Genomic DNA, 13,333 nt, shown 5'->3' on the forward strand with positions numbered 1-13,333 from the left:
TTTCAGTACAGCTCAATATTTACACATTGGCATATATCTAATCATTAAAATATGCAAGTGGTCAAAGTTTTCAAATAAAGGTAATAAACAGTGATGGTGCACTGCAAATAGGTTGAAGCACTACAGATCTACCAGCCTTTCTCCATCAATTATATTCTAATAGGAGCTCTTGAAAATATGTGCTTTTAAGGATTTCTCACTACATTTGAGATATATGTCACATTCATCTACATGCATTTAGTCATTAATAAAAAACTTGTATGAACAAGTTAGACTATTTTAAGTGATCAGTAATTCCCACTTTATAAAAATGCCTAACTTGATGAAATTTATAAATCAGTTAGCAACTGATTTCCAACAAGTGTAGAAGATAAAATAGCTTTACTTTGTGGTCACTGTATATATAGCGCATCTTCTTCTACAAGAAGGAAGTAAAAGTTTTTCCTTATAGTACTAAACTTTTTTACACATTGAAAAAGACATTATTAAAGCTTCCATATCTAAAAATAAAGGTTTGCTTCATTTTCTGATTTGGCAGAGGAACAGGAACTAAGACAGATGATTTTTTAATTATTATATAAAGTTTACTGGAAAAATGTGTGTAATACATATGTTTTAAAGATGTTTTGTCATATGCATACTCTGTATAGAACTTTCTGGGAATAACTTATCACATTAAATACACAAGAAAATTCTAGTTATATGTTCTTAGTACTTAGAAATAAGTACTGCTAAAGTTAAGGAGATTTTAAATGTTCTGTCTGAACAAATGAGTGACAGATTAAGGAACAACCATATCCTTACAAAACAGCTACTAAAATTTTGATATAAAACATTAATCTTATAATGAATTGTTAAGAAAAAACATTCTAAGTAACAAGCTATGTAAAGAAGGGTTGTCTCTCAGCTGCATAATATTACTGGGGTACAAACTGACATCCAGAGGAAACGGAGGAAATGAAGTTACATAAAATGAAGGCCTGGCAATCTCTGATCGTCTTTATTGTTCTAATGAGGAATTCTGCTCTGGGAATATCATCTAAGTTACTTTCACATCTTTTGTCCTACTTACTTCATCTTCCTTTCAGTTCTTAATTAGGCCTTAAAGAGCTCGTGCTGCCCTTTCAACTGGCTACTGCTCCCATTTAAACACTGCTTTCAGAGACAGGTGTTGGCACCAGAGTAGAAGACAAAAACATAATTACTAAATGTGATGCACAAGGAAGAAATATAATAACTTGGTGAGGGCTATTATTGCAGAATCTAATATAAATTACTTCAAACACCTTAGAAAGTAATCTTGAACGTTAAAAAAAAAATCAAATAGTTTCATTCAAAACTATGGGTGAAAGATACAGTTTCTTCTCCTTCTAATTGTATTTCATATTAAATGAGCACCACCTCATAATCCTGCAACTGACATTTAAGATAGCTGATATTCCAAGAGAAAAATCATCAAGGATTTCTTTTATCACCTTTAAATCCTTTAAATAAAACAATTCACATCTTATTCCTTAAAAGAATTATAGCGATGCTTTTACCAGCAATAAATTACGTGATTTGCGGTAGTACATTTGCAAACACACAGAAACTGTAATTATGGTTACTTTACAGACAATAGCTGCTAAGTTAAATCAATTTTTTTGATGTTGCTTTTTGTCAGAGATTAAGTAACTGCCTAGTAGAACTCGGTTTACTATCTGATCAAAGGCAGCCTTCATATACTCTGACATCTCCCACTAGTTTCTTACATTATAAAAACTTGGGAGTTTATAATAACATCAAATGTTATTACAAGTCATTTACATAAAACAGCAAAAAACAAACAGTACGAAGTCTTATTTGCTTGTGCAACTTCTTTTCTGTATGTTTTAAAGACTGAAAACAAATCCACATTTAAAGATTTGATCTTTTCGGAGAACAAATTCTAGTAAGGCCACATTTCATTTCAAGCAAAGAAACCGCAGAGTAAATCTGTGATTTTTTTTCCCTCTTTTCTTTCTTAGTACATAATTTATTCTAGGTACTTTTAGAGTCAATAGAATATTTTAAATAATAAGTTCTAGTCTTTTCTGAGAGGCTGTTCATTTATTATTTGCGTTGTTAATCCTGGCCTATATAAATTCATTACTTTCATTTTGACTGACTACCTAAAAAAAAGTCCTCAAGTCTCCAACCACAGTGATGGGAAACACCTGTTAGGTCAACTAATATATCACTGGCTAATGCAGAATTATCCACCTGACTCTCACTTCTCCAGATTTATCTGAAATGCTCCAGAGCAACAGTGTTTCCTTTACATTCTGTGTAAAGATCTCTGAAGTAAAGTAGAGAAGAGGGGGAAAAATAATACCAGAAGTTATCCAATTATTTTGCATACTGAGTGTAAAACTCTTTATTTTCAAGTCTATCTTGTTCCAGTCTTAAGCCTCCAAGCAACAAAGAAAAAAAATTTTTATTAGAATTTCTGGAAATATCAATCAAATGGGAGACAAACATTTTCTTATAGGAGGTCAAACAAAAATAATAGCTTATATACTTCGTGTCAGTCACCAGTTAGGTGGTATTTACTGATGGCTTTCCATAACACTTCATAACTCACCATTGCTTTCCTGAGATCCTCAATGCCAGAAGGATTCATGTTATAACTGTGGGAAAAATAAAAAACCCAAATATTACCAGCACATACTTATCTGACCAAAACACCTTCTGGAAGATAATACTGTTTTAGGTATATAATTGTGAAAACAGTTCATATGAATTGATACATTTTCTTGACTTGTTCAACTTATGAAAAGCAGGACAATATTCAAAGTTAACAGAAATTTTCATATATTCTTTGTTCACAGTTTTTAGTATTTTTCATATTCTTCTTGTCATATAATTTGAGTAGGGAACTAAGATATGCAGAAAAGAATTTTACAGATTGGACTTCCCTAGCTCTTCTGTAATTTCCAGATTAACCACAGCTTCCAAGCAATAAAGAGACATTTTTAAAGAAATTTTCTGGAAATAGGTCCCTAGGATGAGATAAAAAAAAAAAAAAAGGACAAAACCTAAAACACTTAACATGTATTGTCAGTTTTCATGGCAGTTGCTACAGAGGAGAAATGTCTCTTACAAATTCCAGTGAGATCACCAACTTACGTCAGAGTTGAAAAGCCATCTCATATTAGTAACATTAGTTTTATATTTAAAATTGAGTAAATAAACTATTATTTTATAAACCTAATGATTAAACAACATATGCAGAAAGCAAAGCTATTTCATGACTTTGTTGTGTTGAGATCTTTTTTCTCAGCTGCAAGAGTGCAGTTGATATTGGTAAAAGCAGCCACTGTCAAAATGTCAGTTCTAAGAAAGTCCACTGTTCTCTCAGATTGATTTAATTTGCAAACATCTTCAGAATCAATGCTACTGTGTTCTGACGTACCTGCTGTAACAAGTTTTGAGAGAATGCTAACTCTCTAAAAAAATGTGTTCAGAATTTGAATATGATTCACAAATAATATTTACTTGGTAGCATCCTAGTAGGCATCATTATTTCACATCACAAAATCTGCTATTTAGCTGGATTGTATATACTAGCTAAGAGTGAGGTTTGTTGACAGAGCTTCTAGAAAACAGATCTCTCTGTTTGGCTGCACTGAACTTGTAACAAGCTACTATGAACCATGAAATATTTACAGCCTTCAGAAATAACAAGTTCATTTCTTTCCTTTCTTACTTATTTTTTATATTAGAGAATCTCAAGGGCCTGGTGCTACTGATTAATTCCACAGTAAATAAGCTGGTAGATGAAGAAAAAAAATAAATTAGTAAAATGAAGAAATCTTAGGCTATGGTTGAAAGAACAATTTAAAATTTATAAAAACATTTTTATTTTTTTTTATTTTAAAAGTTGGTAAAGTAGGGAAAATATATTTTTGCATTTGGGCATTTTGAAAATATCCATTGCTCTTTGTTACCTGAATTTATCAGCCATATATTTCACAGTGTAAAAGTGGAAGAAACATAATTTACAAATAAATATTTATTATGGGTTTTTTTTAGGTTTAAAAGTAGGTAGTCTTTTGCTTACATAAAAATCCAGTGAACCATCTGCAGGACTGAGGTTATTAAAGATTGGATTACATGAACAGTCACAACTAGAAATAAAAAGGTGTCTGATGAATCAAGTTCTGGCTAATTCCCATTATACCTGTTTGTAACAGTGATCTCAAGCATTCTGCCTCTAGTTTGTTAGAGAAAAGTTTTGAATGAGGGGCCTCTTTCATCGGGTATTGTCTAAAAAGCTAAAGGCAGGAACCCTCCCTCATAGTCTGCCTTTTAGTTTCACACTGATGTGTCAAACACATGATGAACTTGCTTCATTCATGGCTGCCTTTTGTGATCTGAGTACAAAAAAAATGAGTTAACTGAACTGGATCGAATTAGCTTGGTGAAAACCAAGAATGTCTCTATTTAACAAAGTGTGGCGTTAATTTGGGATATCTTTCTTTTGGGACTGTTTCCTCATGTTAGACAAGATATAGAATAATACAGCCTGACTGCTCAACTGAGTGAGTTTCTGAAAGGTTAAGAAAGCAAGATCTTTTATTGCACTGAATGACTTTACAGTTTCTGTGAAATAAGTTTTGGGACTCTTTTTCATAAGAGCAGCTTAAAAGAAAAGCACCAGTTCAACAACTAAAAGTCACATTAGAAGTATACATCACTGGGAATAAGGACTAAATTTTTTCAACTAAAAAAACCTGCATTCATTTCTGTAATATTGTGGACATTATAACTGCAATTACAAAACAGTGTATCTGTGTATTTCACATGCAGTAACTTGAATGTACATGCAAAAAAAAAAAAAGAAAACTACTTAAAAAAATCACCAATAGAACCCCAAACCCATGAATACTGTCACTCACATTTTAAGAGATATGTGGAAAATATACTGCTTCTCAGTTAAGCAGGAAGAAACAGGTGCTCTGAGATTGCATATAACATTTTAAAATCAGATTGTCTACTAACTAACTTGGGAGCTCCATGGTCTCATTGAGCCTAGCAGGGTTTCCTGCCAGCTCTTCTAGCCTGAGGTGAACATGAGGAGTTGCAGACTCTCACAGCTGCACCTATAATTCACTGTCTGAGAACCCTGTAATACCTTTAAAGAACACACTGTAAAATTATGAATGCATACAGTTGGAAGTTTTACATATATTGTGTATTGAAGTTAATGAGAGCTTTTATTTTTGAATTTAAATTTCATCACAATAATACCCCCTTAAAGTTAACATCTTACTTGATAGCTCATAATAATGTAGCACAGAAAACACGCCTCTAGGATTACAGAACATGTATTGTGCAATGATCATAAACCTCCTTCCAGCATGCATTTTCTTAACTTCCTAACAGTATTCTGAAGCAATTATAAAAAATAATGACATTTTTTACTGTGTTACAATCCCAATACATAATGTAGTTATAGCAGTTAGGGTCCTGTCCCTACTTTTTCTCAGGGTTTGATAAACTGGCAGTGAGGTTTTGCTGTGGAAGCATGACAAAAATACATTCACAGCTTGGGAGAAAGTTTTCAGTTTGTTTTCAGAGTGTGGTTCACTGTAAAAAATGATTGTAAAAAAATGGCATTGTGGGATTCTGTATTTATCTTTCCTCAATTACTCCCAAACTAAATTTGCTCAGTTTACAAGTAAAAAGAGGTTTATTTTCTATCAAATGGACTTTCTGCCAACTCATCTTGGGAACCAAAGTAAAACTGTTTCTCTGGCTCATGCATCACCACTAACATTGTCAGAATGTGCACAGTTTAGGCTACACCTGATTCTTGTCTGCTGTGGTGCATCATCAGCAAACCCTACATCTCCTCTTCATGCACTAGGCAGGGAACCCATCTTAGGAATCTATAGCAGAATCTGTTAACCGTAGTTATGCCTAAATTTCTACTGCCTTCTTACTGGATATACCTTTCAACCTACAAAACTGGCTTGATTAATCCTCTGTTCGCTGAGACCACCTCATCTATATTCTTGCCTTGAATTCCTTCATCACCTCAAGAGATCAAGACATTTTCTACTTCTTATGCTTACCCAAATGGGGAAAGAAGCCCCCCTCTCCACTGCAATTTATCAGCAGTCCTGCATGCCCCAAGGTGATGTCTCAGGTCCCATATTGAGCGGTAACAGAAGCTCCATGGTTTGTCTCTGAATGTTAATGACCTTTTTTTCACTCTGATCACCCTTAAGAAAGTCAGCAACTAGTAAAAGGGAGGTAAGTCACATCAGCAAGACAGAGGAGGAAGGCATGGATTCAAACCCAGGTGCAGTAAGGTCACGCAGGTGACTTTGACCAAGCAAGTGTAGCTGTCCACTCAACTCCTGCTCAGGCTCAGGGCCTAACACACAGCTCATGCTAAGGCCTGATGCTTGCTGGGAGCAGCACCATTAAGCTAAAGCAAGAGCAACATGTATGCCAGATACTCAAGGACAGAAAGAACAAGGTCTGCTGTCCTTGTGGTTTTATAAGTAACTGCTTGTTAACTCCTGGTAAGACCAAAACTCTTCAGAGTTAAGCAAGTTCTTGCCCAGTAATTGAAATGACCAACAGCAATGGTATAGACCAAACTTCTGAGCTGAAAGGTACAAATCAATTCAGCTCACCCAAACAGTCTTTGAAGCAGATCCACCAGCAGCCAGACTGCTGAGGTTCTCGTGTTTCCCAGTATAATTCAGGGGATATCTGTGTTGTGACAGACAAGGAAGGATGAGCACTTTCATCATCAGTTAGGTTAACTATTTTGCTCATAAGCACATGAATTAGTAAATTAATGAAGTAACGAATTTCAGAATTAAAAATTTAGGCTCATCTATTGAAAAGGGATTGAGCACTTGTTTGCCTTCTACCTAATAAGCTCATGAAATAGTTTGATTCACACAGTACATAGTCCTGCAGATTTCAGAGGTGTGAACGAACCATGACAGCAAGCCACCCAATTTCAACAACCCTCCTACCCCAATATAGTCTATACCATGTAGCATAGTAATTAGTCAGGTCCTCTGTTTCACTCACCAAAGAATTCTGTTAGTTTCCTTAGTAGTTACTTTATATCAGATATTTTTACCAGGTTAAATCATAACCATTATTTTATTGCAACTATTTCTTTTTTAAATCAACATTTCACTAAACAGTAATGCCCATTTGAATTTCAGGGGGTTTATTAGTTTGGATTTTAATTTTAACTTATCTGAAGCCACAGAGGAGATCCCTTCCTTTATTTCACGTCCCTGAAAGGAAAAAAGTGACGAGAAAAAAAAAAAGCATAAGAGAGTAATGGAGATAGACATACCATAACTCTCTTTTTGTGGACTGTTTTGGATGACTATACCATAATAGTCATATGACTACATCATAACAACCATATTATTTTATATTTTATTGTTATTTTCCTTAGTTAAATATATTTCATTAGAACTACATGAAGCTCTTCTTTCGTAACACTGATTCTTTATGAGGTTGTTAAATACTTGCATTGATTGATGATTATTTGCCATTTGTGTAGAAACTGTAGCATGGTGAAAACATACCAGAGATAGTAGCTCTAGTATCAAGGTGAGGCACTCCAGGAACAGAGGCTGACCGTAACTGCTAAGCACAAGATTACACTGAGGATGAGAATTTACAGAGCTTCATGTTGGTAAAGCTGCTATCAGTGTCTATATCATCTATTTTTAAGATTAAAAGTATCTTGAGTTTAGGCTGTATCGCAAGCACAAATTTATGTCTGGGTCGTGTAATTTTGTCCCTTGAAGTTTAATGGTAGTTAAAAATTCAAACATTAGGTCTAGTGGCTGCTTAAATATTTAGTTTTTAGAGATTAAAACAATGTTTAAAAAATCTTGCCTATAACTGATTTAAACATTTTACCGCTTGAACCATTTACTCTGACAACATAATGAATGGGAATCAAAGTTTTAAATTGTGCTGTATAGAAATCATATTTTCTTAAGGAGAAAAAGCTTTTACTTATCTTTTGTTACTCATATTATTTATATGATCACTGTAATGTATACTATTGGAAATTAAAACTAGAATATTTACATTATCTTTACTATTCAAAATATTGAAATCTGCTTGAAATCTGCACATATCCATTACAAAGTGTTCAGGGTGAGCTTTCATTTTTTTCTTTTAATATGGAATGTCTGTGTACAGGTAATTAGCAAAGCTCTACCATGTTCATTTTTCTAACCTTAGAGTTTAAAGATTATTTCTATTCCTACTTCTTGGTCTTTGAACCAATTGTTATTTCATTGGTTACATATTTTTCTTTGGATTTTATCAACACATATCAAAGCCTTGAAATATCAAGATGCAGTTTAAGTTATTACCAATGTTCTAGAAAAACAAAAGAAATGAATAAAACCAGATACAGCTGATGAAATTCAGAAACTTAACTTTCCATAGAATATTATTAGCCTGCTGTGTCTGGCAGTGCAGACACCACTTTATACTCTGAGAAGGAATGACTGTCACGTCTGGCAGCTATGCAAGTATGGTGTAAGCATATTACCATCTATTTCCCAATCAGATCCTGGGTAACATCACTTAAGACACATCGCTATATAAATTGTCCTGCTGTCAAGCCATATTCCAAGGCCTTCCAGAATTTGCGTAACTCCAGGAAGACACAAAGAGTATCATTTTTTGTTGCTATCACTCTGTTTTCTTAAAATTACTATAAACTCTCATGCCAAGTTAAGAAATTGGCCCCAAACCCCAAACATTGAACATAAGACACATTTTTATTGCAAATAATTTGTTCTCAATCTACATATTCTTTACATGGACTCCTAAAATGACCTGTCATGATTATACTCCTGCAATCCATGGAGTCCTTTTAAAGACCACAGAAGGTTCCATGAAGAGAAAGAAGCTACCGCCTCAGAATTCATTGCTGGATAATGGTCCTGAACAAAATGCACTTCAAGGAAGCAACCTTTTCTCTTGTGGCTCACATATATCTCAAATTCAGTGCAGTGGAAACACTACAGTGCAATTCTATAGAAGCATATAAGCTTTCACACAGCTCAAAGAATTTAACAAAGTTTCCACATACTTCTGTTAGAAAGAGTTATACTAATTTCTGTTTCAGTTAGCTAAGATAGACAGTCTGTGGCTTGTTCAGAGTCATACATTAAATATTTCCCACAATGGGAATAATTAAACCCAGGTCCACTGACATTCTAATCAATAAATCATAAATAATCTAATCTTTTGTATACTGGGCTTAATCTACTCCATCATATTAAAAACCAACAAGTGTTAGATTTCAGTAGCCTTCTCAGCTATCTGTCTGCCTTTTCCCATACAAAAGACAAAAAGGAATAGTGAACAAGAGTTAAAAGAAAACAGAATTGGAGACTAAAATTTTTAACTTTCATTATCGGATATACAAAACAAGCTGTTTTTAAAGACTAACAGCAATGCAAGATGTGAAAAAGTCAAACAACACATAGTCTAAGCACTTTGAAATTACTTTGCTTTGCCTGAGAAAAGGCAACCATGAAATATATATTTTGAAAGAACGCCTTGCTGTAGGTGTTTTAGATGCTTAAAAAAATAAAAGACACAGGGCATGATTTGCTATTTTCTTGAACATGATGTAGTCATTCATATATGTGTAAAGAAACTGAAAAGTAGGTATAAATGCCAAGGTGGATCCCTAACTTATGCACATATATGAACTACTTCATTTTGAAAACAGACAAGAATTTGGTTCCACAGTAGGCTGATTCTAAGGGGTCTGATCCTACTGGAGACAGATCAAGGGAATGGGAGGCACACAGGGCTGCATTTATGAGCTTTGATTATATGCTGGCTAGTCCTCGCCTTCAAAAAATATAAATATCTTTAAATAATGGAACTTTTACTTGCATACCACTGGGCACATTAATCATGCAAATGCAATTATTATTCAGCGCTTAAGAAGCATTCTAAACTCAAAAGTGAGCTGACACAGTGTACTCAACTGAATTTTAATTTAAGCTTCTGGAAGCAAATAACAACCACTTTATATAAAAAGTAATATTTTTAAGCATTTAAATATTTCTCCTTTTTTAGGCACTTGTATACCAAACTAAGAAATCGGGTATTGAACAGAAGGTCCTATGGCTAAATAACTAACAAGGTTTTATCCTCAAGAGACTACTAACAATCATTTACGCCACTATACTCAAGGTTGTGCCAGCACTTCCACTAGAAGGTGGTACTTTTAGGGATAAGTCAATCAAAAAACCAACAAATCTAAATTGAAATTTTGTACTGAAAGTTCAAGAACAATCTTTCAATTATTTAAAAATAGCTCTACTTCTTAGTTGAATGAATTTCATCAATTTTAGATACTTTCCACATTTATTAATAAAGAAACCGTGTATAATTATTTAAAGCTTTTATTTAAGCAAATAGAACAGCCAGTGCATTCCTCTTTGGATATATATGTCTCATACATACATTCAAAAAAGATTTCAGATGCTTAGTATGCACCAACACACAATGAAAGCTTGAAAAAATCTTGGCATTCAGCAAGATGAAATTTTGAATTTTTGAAACAGAAGCAAGTGATTGTCGGTGAAGAATTTCCAAAAGTCAAGACTAAGTATTCCTACAATATCTCTCTAGGTATCAATTGCTCTAACCTGTCCATAGTAATGACCCAAATGGTGTGATCATTGCTTTGTAGTTGGAAAAGATTTCATTATTCTCTCATCAGATGGGTGATCTTTCTAAATCGGATGATAACAGACTTGGAAGAAGAGACTAAGAATCTCTGCGTGACTTCTGCTTGTTCTGTTGTTTCCTGCTATCCTTCACACACTTGTAAGGTATTTGTTCTGTTAGGAAGGATGTTCTAGCTACAGCTTTACAATACTGAGTTCACAAATATTAACATGCTACAGTGTTCCTACGGCCCTGTTACATGCTCTCACAATATTCTAACTAGACTGATTTCAAATAGATAGTCACATTTGACAAGAATTACAGCAAATACAGCTAGTCAAATTTCATCAGGGAACTGAAAAAAATCCTTTCCAGTAAAGCAATACAGAAGTATACTGTTGTTGAAAGAAATGCAAATGCTGAAAGAAGGAACAAAATCCTGAAAATAGCATAGTCCATCTGCTGTTATTTTGTGAATAACAGAGAGAAATATATGTTAAAATATGTCAGAATAGACTATTACTCTAGCAAGCACAGTAATAGACTTGTTAGAGAAAAACATTCCTAAACAAGGATATAAATACGGAAAACATCTAAACAGTGAGATGTATCGTACACTGGAAAAGCACGACCAGCTTTGTAAAGAAATGAACAGCCTTTACAACCATTTGCTCTAAGTGGACAGTTTCTGGGGTTCATTTCTATGGAGTTGTGTCCAGTAACTGAGCTTCTAGTACATCATGTATAATAGCCATGATTGAAGGCAGTTAATAGTCAAAGATCTTTGATGATGATCAAGTTAGTGCACTAACAACTTATCTTCCTTGTGGTTTAAGCTAACATATTTTCCTTTACAACTGCCATTGGCTAGTGCCAGGCACTTGGTCTACTAACATAGCTCAGGTGACAAGCAGTAACCTAGTAAGTCAGAATAACACGATGATTTTGCAATAGTCTTTCTGCGTAGTTGACTATCACATATACGAAATGTTACTATATGCTGAAATGTAAGGGACAAACTGTTCTTTAGATTTAACTAAGGTGATGTGAACATACTGGTGTTCTCAAGATTCTCAGGTTTTCATGTCATCTCTCTTTTTTTTTTTTTCCAAATCAGATAATGGACATCTCAAAATGTAGACACTAGCATGTTGCTTATTTCAAACATTACAAATGCTTGCATGCATTGTGAAAGACAAAACTGCAAATACTTATTTTTCTGAAACAGCCAACATCTGAGAGGCAGTCAACTCTGACTGCTAATTATAATGACAGTATGGAGGAGACACACTGAAGAAAATAATCACATTTGGAAATAACAGACAAAACAAAGATATGCAAAACAAATAGAGTTTAAGTAATTTTTTTTTGAGATGCAATTTTTAAACATGGCTGAAGTACTAAAACAACACTGAATATATTTAAAATAATATTTTATACTTCAAACTCCTATTGACCAATAACTGATGTTATGAATATAAATATTACAAATAATTGATGCAGTGAATCCTAGTAAGACATTTGTTTCTTTCTCCTCCACTATTTTGATGTTCATCTCCCATAGTCCATAGGACACAACATATTTTTTGCAAAAAATTGAGATAAAATGTAACCAATATGCAACACAAGCTTTATCTTATTTTCTCTAAGTTTAACATCTATACTTTATACTCAGAACACAAGACAGGTTTGTGAGCAAAAAAATTCTGTATTTTCCTGCCCAACAAAAATCTCAGTCTAAGGCTGACCAGGTTTCTGCATAACTCCATTCACAAGTATATTAAGTGGACCAACTATTATAAGAAAGAATGAAAGAAAAGTTACTTTAGTTACATTACTGAAGCATGACATGCAGCAAAAGTTATTTTCATTTTCATATTTCCTTGGATTAGCATTTTCCTTCGGGAGTTATTTTCTTTTAAGAATATTATATCTATGAACTGCCTCTAATGACACATTGCTAGACTTTCTAAACTGATGAGATGATACCTCACAATGCTCCAGTCATGGGAGTGCTATTTAAAAAGTGTTTTCTTTATATATGTGTATGTATATGTGTACAAGCATATATATTTATATATATCTACACACATATACATTGCGTGGAGGAAAATATACGTGTGTGTGTCTGTGTATACACACACACACACACATAAAAAAAATGTTTCCTAGAAAGCTCAAAGGCACCTGTCAGTTCAATTTTCAATTTCCCAGATCTGGAATTTGATCAGACTAGTAACAACCCGTCAGCTTTAAATATTGGACTATTTGTTTCCCTGTGTCCAGTGCCTAAGATCTTGTTAATTACCTAAACTCTCTTTCTGTAGGTCTTGTTAATTACCCGTCTCCTGTCTCAGAGGACCTTGTTAATAACTTGTACTATCTCTCTAAAAAGGTCCTAATAACACATTAAAATTAAAGATGCTTTTCTTTTAGCACCTGTCAAATAGTGTAAATTGAGAAATTTTCACATCAGTTTATTAGCCTACTGTAGTGTATTTTCCTAAACACAAACAATTTCAGAGAAAAGATGCATAAAGGTTTGGTCATTTCACAAAGAATTCTTATTTACAAGGAGTACTGTCAATTTATTTAACTGTGTTCAATA

The 13,333-nt window shown here is 33.7% G+C and overlaps 1 protein-coding gene across 4 annotated transcripts in view; it reads right to left on the reverse strand.

Annotated features, from left to right (window-relative positions):
* The window catches only part of RAB11FIP2 (RAB11 family interacting protein 2), a 93,307-nt gene that overhangs the window by 61,619 nt on the left and 18,355 nt on the right, over positions 1–13,333 (reverse strand). For all 4 annotated transcript variants that reach the window (XR_010884758.1, XM_067300297.1, XM_067300296.1 and 1 more), the window contains exon 4: positions 2,603–2,648. Coding sequence is in view for 3 of the 4 variants with exons in the window: in XM_067300297.1 (XP_067156398.1) it covers positions 2,603–2,648 (46 nt within the window). In the remaining variant the exon portion in view is untranslated. The remainder of the gene's footprint in view (positions 1–2,602; positions 2,649–13,333) is intronic.

This window comes from Apteryx mantelli, chromosome 7 (genome assembly GCF_036417845.1).
Source record: "Apteryx mantelli isolate bAptMan1 chromosome 7, bAptMan1.hap1, whole genome shotgun sequence".
NCBI lineage: Eukaryota > Metazoa > Chordata > Aves > Apterygiformes > Apterygidae > Apteryx > Apteryx mantelli.